This window comes from Furipterus horrens, unplaced genomic scaffold (genome assembly GCF_987537825.1).
Source record: "Furipterus horrens unplaced genomic scaffold, mFurHor1.1.pri manual_scaffold_9, whole genome shotgun sequence".
NCBI classification, from domain to species: Eukaryota; Metazoa; Chordata; class Mammalia; order Chiroptera; family Furipteridae; genus Furipterus; species Furipterus horrens.
The window spans coordinates 34353147-34365991 of NW_028327179.1; the positions used below are offsets into that span (position 1 = coordinate 34353147).

The 12845-nt window shown below is 41.4% G+C and overlaps 1 protein-coding gene across 3 annotated transcripts in view; it reads right to left on the reverse strand.

The window, feature by feature from the left end:
- CDK14 (cyclin dependent kinase 14) overlaps positions 1-12845 on the reverse strand; it is a 564775-nt gene that overhangs the window by 144194 nt on the left and 407736 nt on the right. For all 3 annotated transcript variants that reach the window (XM_090287257.1, XM_090287258.1, XM_090287259.1), the window contains one exon: positions 7834-7897. In XM_090287257.1, coding sequence (XP_090143383.1) covers positions 7834-7897 — 64 coding nt within the window. The remainder of the gene's footprint in view (positions 1-7833; positions 7898-12845) is intronic.

Below are 12845 nucleotides of genomic sequence, written 5' to 3' on the forward strand. Positions count from 1 at the left end.
AGGAGGAAGAAGGGAGCAGAGAGAGGGGGACCCCCCCCTACTTTTGATACCATAAACCACAGTACCCTGAGGGTAAAGAAGAAAACATGAGAAGGCAACCAGGTTCAAAGAAGGAACAGAGCCACATCCCATTTCATTTAAGAGAAATTTAAGTGGAAGTAATGATGGGCAAGCAGCAGCTCTCAAGTTCTAGGCTCATTATGTGTAGTAGACATACATTTAACACATATGCACGTATGCTATTTATATTATGCAACTGCGGTCTTTCCCAGCTGCCTGGTTGTTGTGGAAATAAGCTGAGGTTAAGGAATTTAGCATAAATGTGAGAACAGAAGAGGGTATACACAGGCTAAATACTAAAGAATAAAACACAGTTGTTATCCAATTGTTCCTTTAATATTTTAGCAATTCTTACAATGTTGCTCCAGTTTTGCTATACTTTCCAGGGGGAAATCATGTTAAGTTCTGAGCTGAAACAGAGAAGTTGAGAAGGGAGACAATTGAATTCCAGGCACAGGGCATCACCTCTGCCCTACATTCCTGTCCCAGTCCCCTTGTTGGTCTCCTTGCCTCTGCCCTACCCCCCATCCTCAGCATCAGAGCCAGGGTGGTCTTACTAAAATGTCACCCGGATCATGCATGGTCTTGATCAAAACCTTCCAGAGCTTTCTATCTAATTCAGAGTAAATGATGAAGACTCCTAGCAGCCCTCAAGACCCTACAAGACTGGCCCCAGCCCTTTGTCTCTGATTTCATTTTCTACCCGCTTCTTCCCACTTCAGAGCCTTTGTACTGGATCTCTCTGTAAAGTTCTCCCCTCAAATATCCTGAGGGCTCTTTCACGTCCTTCAGTCAAATGCCACCCTTTCAGTGGGACCTTCCTTAATCACATTTACAATTAAAAAGCATAAATCACCCCCTTCCCTGGCACTTCCTGAACCCATTTCTTGCTCTGTTTTCCTCCACAGTACTCTCCAAGACCTAATACTATTGCTGGTAACAGAGCCAACTGGTACCATCCCTTTGGACAGCAACTTGTCAGAGGTGTTCAAAAGTATAACCGTATACACCTATTCATTCTTTAACCTTCTGGTAATTTATAATAGCAAACTCTAGAACAACCCAAACGTCCGTAAGCAGGGGACAGGTGAAATCCACACAGTAGAAAACAACGTGGCTGAAGAGAGGAAGAAATTGTCACTGGCCTCTTCTGTACAGTGGCATGAAAAGCAAGACTGAAAACTATGTTTAATATGAGAAGTATAAAAATATACCTTTATAATTTCTTCCACTTACATAAAAAAAGACACATAAGAAACTACAAAATGGGGCCTGTGGTGGGGGCAGTGGTTCTGGGGAAGTGGATAGATGGGAGGCTTTGCACCACGCTCCTTTTAATATTATTTGATATCTGTAATGGCTTTGATGTATTACCTATTCAAAAATTAAGCAAAATATGTCTGACCTATCAATCACACTCTTTGGTATTGACCCAAAGGAACTGAAAACTTACATCCACACAAAAACCTAAACACAGAGGCATACAGCAGCTTTATTTAGAACCGCCCAAACTTGGAGCAATCAGGACGTCCTTCCATAGGTGAGTGAATACATAAACATCCAGACAATGGAATACTCAGCTCTAAAAAGAAATCAGCTATCAAGCCATGAGGAAGCATGAAGGAAACTGAAATGCATATTAAGTGAAAAAAGCCAGTCTGAAAAGGCAACATCTTGCATGATTCCAATTGTATGACTGTTTGGAAAAGGCAAGAGTATGGAGACAGTGAAAAGATCAGTGGCTGCCATGGGTTAGGGAGTAGGGAGGGATAAAAAGGTGGAGCACAGTGGATTTTTAGGGCAGGAAAACTACTCTGCATGATATGCTAATGGTGGATGCATGTTATCTTCCATTTGTCCAAACTCATAGAATACACAACACCAAGAACGAATCCTAATGAAAACTATGGGCTTTGGCTGTGACATGTCCATGGAGGCCCATCAGTGTAGCAAACGTACCCCTCTGGTGGGGGTGTTGATAATGGGGAGGCTGTCTGTGCATGGATGGGGGCATCGGTATATGGGAAATCCCTGTACCTTTCACTTAATTTTGCTATGAATCGAAACTGCTCCAAAATGTAGTCTATTAAACAAAAGAAAACAAAACAAAGTATGCCCTCATGGCTCAGACTTTTTGTTTTCCCTCAGGATTTCTAAGGTACTCCTGGGGGTAAAATAAGGAGGTGAAGAGTCAGGGTAGGACAGGAGGACAGACAGACGGCTACTGCTAATAACATTCTCCTCTGGGAATGTGTGTCTTCTTCCCGAGGAGCATGAGGTCCAGGCAGCAGAGGCCAGGACCCCAAGATGGTCTGGTTACTGGGCTGCCTGAAAGGACTCAGACTGGCTTCCTCTGCCCCAGTCTGTTACCTTGTCTTCCCTTGACTCCTCTCAAGCCAACTCAGGAAGCATATATCACATCTACTCTCATCCTCAAGCCCCACGCTTTGCCCATCATATCTTTCTTTTCTGTCAGCTCCCATTCCTTACATCATCTAAACATGTTATTCTTCTGAACCCCTATTACCTATTGTGTATTATGTGTCTAGTGACACTTGTCCATAATATTAATAACTTAAACACATATATCCTAATTTATATACGTCTATCAGAAAAGTCACATTAGTGAAGTCTGTTTTACTCAATGTAATTCAGGACAATGAACATCTGTTGAACACCAAAATGTGTATTATGCACAGTCTCTGATGTCATGAAGTTCCCAATCTGTTAGCTTATTTTCCACTACATCATATTACTTCCCAGGACACATTTAATAAATGCTTTTGTATGTTGTTAATGAAGATAAATTATATTCACACCAAATTAAACAAATTACTCGTTTTCTAGTGCAGAAACTTGGCAGGCCAAACGACTACCTTAATTTTCCTTTCTGCAGCTATCTTTACTCACTTAAATTTTTTTCATAGTCTCCTTTATTACTTTTTTCAGTTTTTAAATTTATTGATTTTAGAAAGAGAGGAAAGGAGAGAAAGAGAGAGACAGAGAGAGAAGAACATCGATTTGTTGTGCCACTTAGTAATGCATTCATTGGTTGCTTCTTGTATACACATGCCCTGACTGGAGATCGCACCTGCAACCTTGGTACCTTAGGATGATGCTTGAACCAACTGAACTACCCAGCCAGGATCTTTTGTTTTATTTCTTTAGGGCTTAATATTTTAGATACTAACATGAGGAAGCTAACCTTCTTCAAGAGTCACATTTGGAACATTTATAAAGAGCTTTGTTCTCACTTAGACTCCTGAGGGACAATTAAAGCAGTTAGAGGATGATTCTTGTTTGGTTAAAAAAATAAGGAAAAAATCCATCTAAATTGTTAAGTTGCTATAATCTTTTAGAACATTGAAGTTATTTAAACATTTTAGTAACAGTACAAAGAGTCCTTGGGGCACTGAAGAAGATAAAAGAATTCTCAGCTCACTACACTTTCAGAATAAAAATAATAAGAATAAATATAGTTTCCCAACTCAGTCATTCTTTGGGATTGATAATTTATTCCTGATGGTCTCCCAAAAGAGGGGGAGAGGAGAAAAATAATATACTTGGCTCCCATAACAAATTATTCATAGCTCTTCTCCCTCATAAAATAATGAACTATTAGATCTCCCATAAAATCCCTTTCAGTAATTTTATGGTAGGTTTGCATTTTATAATGCATGTTTTGTAACCAAGAAAAGTTTTTAAAAAACCAACAAGAGAATCACTTTAAAATAATTCATTCCACTGATTTTTATTAAATTTCCAAGTCCAAACCTTTCATCCCTCCTCTGAAAGTTAAACAGACCAAGTTTGCGAGTCTTCCATTTAGTGTAATTATTAAAATTGAAAGTTTCTCGACTGCCACCTACTGGTAGGAAAAAAGCGACAGCTTATTTTTATAAATTCTGAATTTTTCTCTCAGATTTTCCGGTTTGGGTGTTTAAAAACGTTTCACGGAGAAACAAGATGGCGGAGGAGTAAGTGGAAGCTACACTAACTTCCTCCTAGAACTAGTTTGGATTTACAATGTAATTTTGGAGAAATCATCTGGAATAACGAACCGAACACCAGCTGGAGAGAAGTCTTATAACCACGGAGAGACAGAAAAGGCCGCTACATCACAACGTGACCGGTAGGGAGTGCGGAGACGTGGAAGGGCTGGCTGGGCTCCCACGGGTGGCAGCTGAAGGGGCTGAGAAACAGCTCAGCAGCCGGGGATTCCCCCTGAGAAGGGCAGGGTCTAAACCCCCAGCTGGGCTTCCCAGCCTACAGCGACAGAGTGGAAAGTAAAATAGTATCAGCTGTGAAAAGCGAAAAGCCACAGGCTTTCTTGCTAGCCGGAGAGAAACAGCAGGAGAAAAAGAGCTCTTAAGTGGATCACATACGAAAATATTTTGGCCACCACTTACCCTGGGCTCAAGCAGAGGGAAGGCAGAGAGGACTGGAGACACTTGGGGAGAATTTGGCACAGTGGCTTTGAGGGGAGAACTGGAGGAGCAGCTGACTGGGTCCCAGTGCTGACTCATCCCCAGTACTGCGGGTAGACCATTCCCCTCCAAGTGGCGTCAGCCTGAGGGGAAGCAAAAGCCCTGCCTACAGGAATTAAGCTGCCACACCCACAGTCCTTAAGCCTGACAGCTAATCACAGATTGAATAGATTAACAATCAAAGAAGACAGACAACAGCAGTAGATCCCTGGAAGTCTCCAACAGGCTGCCTAGGGCCAGACTGGTAGATGATCTGACGCCACCAGAGGCAGATCCAGGAAGTGCAGATCATTCCAAGAAGCACCAACAAACAATAGGAGTCAAAAAAATGGGGAGACAGAGAAACAACCTCCCATCAAAAGGAAAGGTAGAATCCCCAGAAAGAGTGCTAAATGAAATAGAGGGGAGCGAACTATCAGATATGGAATTCAAAACATGGATTATGGAGAAGCTGAATGAGCTCAGCGGAAACTTCAAAGAACTCCAGAAAAACTACAAGGAACTCACAGAAAATTACGTGAGCATGAAAAAGGACATAGAAGCTATCAATAAGAGCCAGGAGGAAATGAAAAATACGATCTCTGAATTGAAGAACACAGTAGAAGGAATTAAAAGCAGGCTAGAGGAAGCAGAAGATCGGATCAGCGAGCTGGAGGACAACCTACACAAAAACTCCCAGACAATGCAACAAAATGAAAAAAGACTGAACAAGACTGAAGAGGTTCTAAGACAGCTGCAGGACAACATGAAACGTAATAATATCCGTATCATAGGAATTCCAGAAGGAGAAGAAGAAGAGCAAGGGATAGAAAACCTCTTTGAAAAACTAATGACAGAAAACTTTCCTAACATGACGAGAGAAAGAGTCACGCAAGTCCAGGAAGCACAGAGGGTCCCAATGAAGATGAACCCCAACAGGCCCACTTCAAGACACATCATAATTAAAATGCCAACATTCAAAGACAAAGAGAGAATCCTAAAAGCAGCAAGAGAGAAACAACTAATAACATACAAGGGAGCTCCAATAAGGCTATCATCAGATTTCTCAGCAGAAACACTACAAGCCAGAAGGGAATGGCAAAAAATATTCCAAGCAATGAAAAACAAAGGCCTACAACCAAGAATACTCTACCCAGCAAGGCTTTCATTCAAAATGGAAGGTGAAATAAGGAGTTTCCAAGACAAAAGAAGGCTAAAAGAATACATCTCCACCAAACCAGCATTGCAAGAGATGCTAAAGGGTCTGCTTTAAGAAGATGAAGAAACAGAGAGACAGAGAGGAACACGAGTACAAAGGGGGAAAATGACAATGAATAAGTACTGAAAGAAAGAAGGAACTTCTACCATTTGCAACAACATGATTGGAACTAGAGAGAATAATGCTTAGCGAAATAAGCCAGGCAACAAAAGAAAATTACCTTATGCTGTCACCTGTTACAGGAAACTAATGAACAACACAAACAAATGAGCAAAATTGAACCAGAGGTATGTAAACAAGGAATAAACTAACAGTAACAAAGGGGGAGATGGGAGGGAGAGAAGGGGTAAGAAGGGGAAGGGTCTAGTCAAAGAACATGTATGAATGACCCATGGACATGGACAACTGGGTGGGGACTGACTGTGGGGGGGGGCAGGGTGCAGGGAAGCAAGAGGGGGAAAAAAAGTGAGACAACTGTAGTGGAAAAACAAACAAACAGAAAATTTTTTAGTGGGGGGGGAATAAAAATATAAAGAATAGAAATGCAAGTTCAGTGAATATTAGAAGGACAAGGATTTTCCTTCCGATAAGACAGTCCTACAGATTTAGAGACTTGTATGTGGGTTATGTTACATAAATTAACATGTGTTTTCTGTTTTCAAAGGGCATAAGCCTACAATCTCATTACCTGAGTGATTATCTGTATGCATAGGCCTCACTTAATCCTGTCTGCATTGCTGCCTCCTGAGACTCAATGGTTTGGCTGAACTAAGTGGCTGGGTTGGTGAAGAACGGGGTGGTCTGTGGGCTTCACTTTAAAACTGGTTTCTCTTTTCTATCCTAATGGCTTGGACAGAAAAAGCCCAGAGGCCTGAGATGGGGGAAACCTAAAATATTTCCCTCAGTCCAAAATAAGTATAACGGGCAAAAGGGTTTTGGACAGGTGAGATGTACCTGGCACACCTTCCTCCAAAGAAGCCCTTCTTTTCCCTAATGTGGGACATTGAAAAATTAATACCTGTCTTTTGTCATCTAGTGGTTACGGATTAAATGATGTCCTTTAACCCTGTTGCCCCCAGAATACAACAAGGATGCCAGCCTGTCAAACCAAGCATGCCGTTGTCCAGAGACAGCCAACCAACCTGGAGTCTGCACGATCCTTCCCCTTGTGGGAAGGCCACCCTCCCCTCCACATCCCCACTCTTATTAGGGATTTCTTGACCCACGGGTAGGTAGGACGACGACCATGTCCAGCTTGAAGCAGCTAGAGGAGCCCGAGACCTTCATCCATTGTCCTTTATAAGATTGTAAAGGGTCTTAAGTCTGAGAGGGAGGAATTGTTATTTTTTATTGTTAAAATATTTAACTAATTAATTAATTAATTTTAAAAAAAGAAGAAGAAGAATATATGAAAGGGTGAGGCGGGAGAGCTTGTATGTACGACCCATGGGCATGGACTTGGAGAGGGGATTGTTGGGGAAGGGGGGTGCTGGGCGGAGGGGAGCAAAGGGGAAAAAAAATTGGAACTATTGTAACAATATAATCAATAAAATATACTTAAAAGGGGAAAAAAAAAAAAAAACGTTTCACATTATGAAAGACTGAATGCTATACAATATGACATTCAGAACATTTAACATGTTTAAACTCAAACTAACTGAGCATAAATTTCTAGTTTAGAAAAAATTAAAATGTGATGTTTTCCTTTTTTTACAATTTAATACTTTTCCTAGTATTACAACAAGAAGTCACATATTGTTGTACCCCAATCTAAAGTCTGTTGGTATAGACACAGACGCTAGTCTAACTGATGATAAAGTGAATGTTTACTTCAAGATTAGCCTGTCAAATGAAAAGAGGTACCTCCTTCGGGACAAAAATCTCTCATAACAAGGGGTGTCATTTATTTTATCTTTACAGACAAATAAAATGTGAAAATAAAAGGAAAAGTCCACTAACAGCTGGAATACACAACGGCAAAAGTAACCAGAAGTTTTCAAGGTAATATATTAGCTTGAGGGGTAACATTTATATCTCCAGCTTTTGCATACAGGAAGCACGTAGTCATTTGTAATTAATGGAACATACCTGGCTTAAAATGTGGTAAAGAATGAACTCCAGGCCAAGTGTCCTCGTTTGGCGTCCCAAGAACCTAGTGGAGAGCAGGAAATTGTGGAAACAGAGTTATTATTTCCAAAGCAACTCAAAAGTCTCCAGTGTAGAAAATAGTACACTGCATATGATGAAACTCTGAATTTTGTTTTCCATGATCATGTGCCAGGAATTTTATTTCAGTAAAAAACAAACCTGGCTAAAGAGCCACCCAAGATGAATGTCTGTGTTTTAACAAATGCAGCTGAAAGAGACAAGTTAAATCGGCTGCATTTTATCAACTCCAAACTTAATAAATAGGTTTAGGACTCATATGATAAGCTCATCTTCATGGTGCTGAATAAGGTATGTCCTTGTCCCTCATGATTCTTTCATGAGCTTTTGTCCTTCATGCCAGTATCAGATGTCTCGTCATTGAACAGTTCTAAGGATTCTGTCACTTTTCATCCCACATCCTCTGTCTGAGCATCGTTATGTTTCAAAGAAGCAGGACAGACAGCTTGGGAGGCTCACATTCTCTACTGGCACATGCTCATTACAGTTAACATCTTTAATTATGTGATTTATAGGTTCCTCGCCCCAAAATACTGTCCTCTCTAGACTTTTTCCTTTCTCTACCCACACTTCTGCCTTCGTTCCCTGTGTGCTTCTCTATCACCACAGTGTTTGATCTGGTTAAAGGAATTAAAGGGCAATTTCAGCTTACATATAACTGGGCACGCTCTATTGGCTTTTCCAACTCCACCGTCCATGACTATTATACTCAATGATCACAGTAAGTCACGGAAGGAGACAGTGGGATTGAATGGTTCAGAGCCCAGACCCTGGAGCCTGTCTTGCACCTCTACTTACTTACTAACTAGTTATGGGACCTTGGGCAAGAAACAACTGCACTGAGCTCCCACTTCCTCATTTGTAAACTGGAGGTGAGAACACTACATGGCATGCAGCCAGCACCATGTCCCTATTAGATATTATTCAAAGCACCCACAGAAGATGGGGTCCGGTGAGGCAAGCATTGGCCATGTGAGAGAACCTCGCCCACCTACTTTTCCCCCTGGTCAGGGGAGTCAGTGCCACATGCTCTAAGTCCAACTATCATGAACCAACACGAAGAGTCAGAAGCTAGAAAGGGTACGAGATAAAGCCAGAAGCTGGCAAAACAGGAGGAATGGCAGGTTTCATGGGAGGGAATGAGGCACATTCACTTCATCTCTGAGGATTAGCAGGTACTTCTTGGCAATAAGAAAATACAAAGCTCTGATTACTTATGCATGTATTTTCTGGGGGGACAGGGGTGTCATGTCAAAGGTAGGCATACATACAGTGAGTGCTACACTCACGATTCCCATCTGGTGAGTCAGGGTGATATACATACCGTATGTTCCTCACTGAAACACTGAATCTGAGTTCAAGGAATCTGATAATACAATATTTATTTAAAATTGTGATTGGTTAATTTTGCAAGTACTAATTAACACAAAGACTAAGAGGCAGATCTACATAAACAAGGTTACACTATGATGGGCTGGGTTGGGGGTGGGAGTGAAAACAGGCAAGGGGAGGGCTAGAAGAGTAGTGAGACAGGAAAAGAGACACAGACATTGTGTCTGACATGAACAAATGTAACAACAGTGTCTTTGGAAAAGGTATTCCCCCCTTTCTTTTCACTAATTCCAACCACGATTTCAAGAAAGGGAGACAATCAGGTGTGCAGACAGTGCACACAGCTCATCAGGGAAGCTCTGCGTGGCGCTCACACTGAATTCTGATGAAGGGCAAAGGGGTCCAACGATATTAACTTTAACAACTAAAGAGAGGACCTTTCAGCGCCAACTCACAACTTGATCACAACTAATCCATCAATGTGAAACAGATACTTTCAAGGTTTTATAAACAATGAAAAGTCCAGCCAGAACCAGAATCTCGTTCTCTCACTGCTAATAAAGGCATGATTGCTACCCTGACTGTATGTTTCTACAATGTTTGTGTTAGCCAAACTTTTTCATGGGCACCATCCTCATCCAGATCCAGGGTTCTGCTTCAAAGTGTTTATCAAATATTATGGCTATTTCATAAAATTTATTTGCAAAGAGAAACTATATGACTTTTTATGAGTTATTATAGTACTGACTGATGAGATTCCAGACCTCAAATTCTTCTTCTGTTTACATCTCCTAGGCCATTGGCACAGGAAATACAAGCTAGGCAGCTAGTGGGCAAAGGAAAAAAAGAATTAGAAGTCAATTTTGCTTCTTATAAAAGCCATTTTGGGAAAGACAGTTTGGGTAAAATATATGGTTGTGCAGCAGAGAAAGTGGGTGTGTGTTGTCTCTGATGTCACAATTTCATTTATATTAATCAACTAAGAAATTCCACTCCCATGATACTTTTTAGTTAGAAAGAAGATATTCTCTAAAAGCCAAAAAACAGTCTTTTGCAAATAAAACAGTGCAAAAAAATAAAAATTGCATCCAGTGTGCCATCAACATTTAAAATGTGGTTACCACATCTGTAAATAAGCATCTCAGGCCAAATTTAATCTTTTTAAAAAAAATCTTCAATTGAGGATATGTTTTTATTGGTTTTAGAGAAAGGGGTGGGCGGGGGAGAGAGAGAAACACCAATAGGTTGCCTCTCATGCGCGCCCCAAATGGGGATGGAATCCATAATGTGATCGGAATCGAACCCACAACCGTTTGTTGTACAGGACAATGCTCCAACTAACTGAGCCAGCCAGCCAGGGCAGGCCTCATTTAATCTTAAAACAACATGCTCTGATACACTAAAAACTCTTCTACATATTCACTTAAGCACTTCACCTTAAACCTGTGCTATGGCTTACACATCTCCCTGTTCATTTACTGGTTCATCTCTTCACTGGGCTGACCTTTCCTGTGTCTGTCACAGAAGACAGAGGGAGGGGCCTGGGGCTCTACCTTGAGGTGCTCCTACCCTACTCCGGTGGGGCAGATGAACAGGGGCAGTGATGACTGCCTTCGGTGAGTGTTCTCTCAGAGGCAGAGGGAGGTGAGGGCACAAGGTGGGGTGGGACGTGCTTGAGTCTACCTGAAGGCAGGGAGAAAAGCAGCATTGGAGAGGATCGTTCTGTGGGAGAAGGAACACTGACTAATGGTTGGCCAAGTACAGAAAGCGTGGGAGTGACAGGGTAGTATTTTGGTTAAAAAGAAAGGCTTATGTCAAAATACTTTCTCTAAATGCCCATGCTGCTCATGCCCCCGTACCTTCTCACTGGTTTCCTCTTCTGGAACGTCCTGCCCCTAACTGGTCAGGTTAACACCGAGCTCTGATCCTAACTTTAGCCCAGGGCTCACCTTTTCCTGACTTTCTGGATCCTCTGCTCCAAGCTACATGTGGGGATCTTTGTGATCTCTGAGGACTTCTGGCAGACTTCTTTAAGACCTACCTACCACCTCATGCATGATTGTTAGGTTACTTGTCTGTCTTCCCACTGGACTGTGGACCACCAAGTGGAGACCATGTTTGTCTTTGTATCCCTAGTGCCCACCGTGTGCCATGCACTCAGTTAATGCATGACTGAATGAATGATGTTTCTGGGTAACAGTGTGATATTTGGCATGACTGAGCTGTAGACTAGGTTATAGGATGGGAGGCTAGGGCCAGAATCAAATCCAATGAAACTATATTTTATCTGTTTTAGATTTTCCCCAAATCACGGGTCCCATGAACATTGGTGATTATAAATTTCATTCAATATAACATCAGCATTTTTCAAAAGAGGAAATAAAGAGAAAATATCAGAGGGCAACAAAACATGGTGAAGATCATAGTGTTTTACAAAACTTCTGTTCAGATTGCATGTGTGTGCCTGTGAGTGCACCTTGTGGGTCATGATGTAAAATGCATTTCTTACCATTTAAGAGACATTTTTTAGGGAATAAGTGTTATTAGTTGAAATCAAGAATGCAGAGGCTGATGCCACTCGGAGGGGAATGGTCTGCCTGCAGCACTGAGGATGAGTCAGCACTGGGACCCGGTCGGCTGCTCCCACAGTTCTCCCCTCAAAGCCACCACACCAAATTCTCCCCAAGTGTCTCCAGCCCTCTCTGCCTTCCCTCTGCTTGAGCCCAGGAATACAACAAGGATGCCAGCATGTTAAACCAAGCATGCCATGGTCCGGGAATAGCCAACTGACCTGGAGTCTGCAAGATCCTTCCCCATATGGGAAGACCACCGTCTCCTCCACAGCCCCACTCTTACTAGGGATTTCTGGACCCAAAGGTACTGTAACTGGTGTCACTTACTTGAATTTACTGCAGGAATCAGCCATGCCATATATACATGAAGGTTTTCATGATGAGGACCCTTTTTACAACAAGATGGAGCACCTCCCCATTACCACCAAGATCTAAGGGCCTATCTTAATGAGAATCTGCCAAACAGATGGGTCTGGTGAAGCGGTTATGTAGATCACCCTGCACATTCACCAGACCTCACACCGCAGACTTTTTCCTTTGGAGATTTTTCAAGAATAACCTATATGCTAAAAATCCTAAAACCATTGATGAATTATTAGTAGCCATTGAAAGAGAATGTGCTCAAATACCAAATGAAATGATTCCTGATGTTTGTTATTCTGTTGCTTTGCATTATCAGCAATGCCTAGACCAGAATGGTCATCAGTTTGGAAACAGAGGCTAAGTATAAAAAAGTACACTTATGTAGTTTATCGTGAACATTGAAAAGGAACTGTATGCTAGTAAATAGAGACTTTATAATCATTAAAATTATGGATATGTTTTTTGCAATACCCTGTATGCAATATTTCCATATTTTTCATGGAATCTAAATTGCAAATACTATATGAAAATTCTGATAAAACAAAATAATAAATTTGAGATTCAAAATGCTTATATACCTAAATGTCAGTCCTTAATCTCTGTTAAAATGCCAACTTCTCATGACAACATATGTGAGTATATGTATTTGCATTGAATAAAGATTCC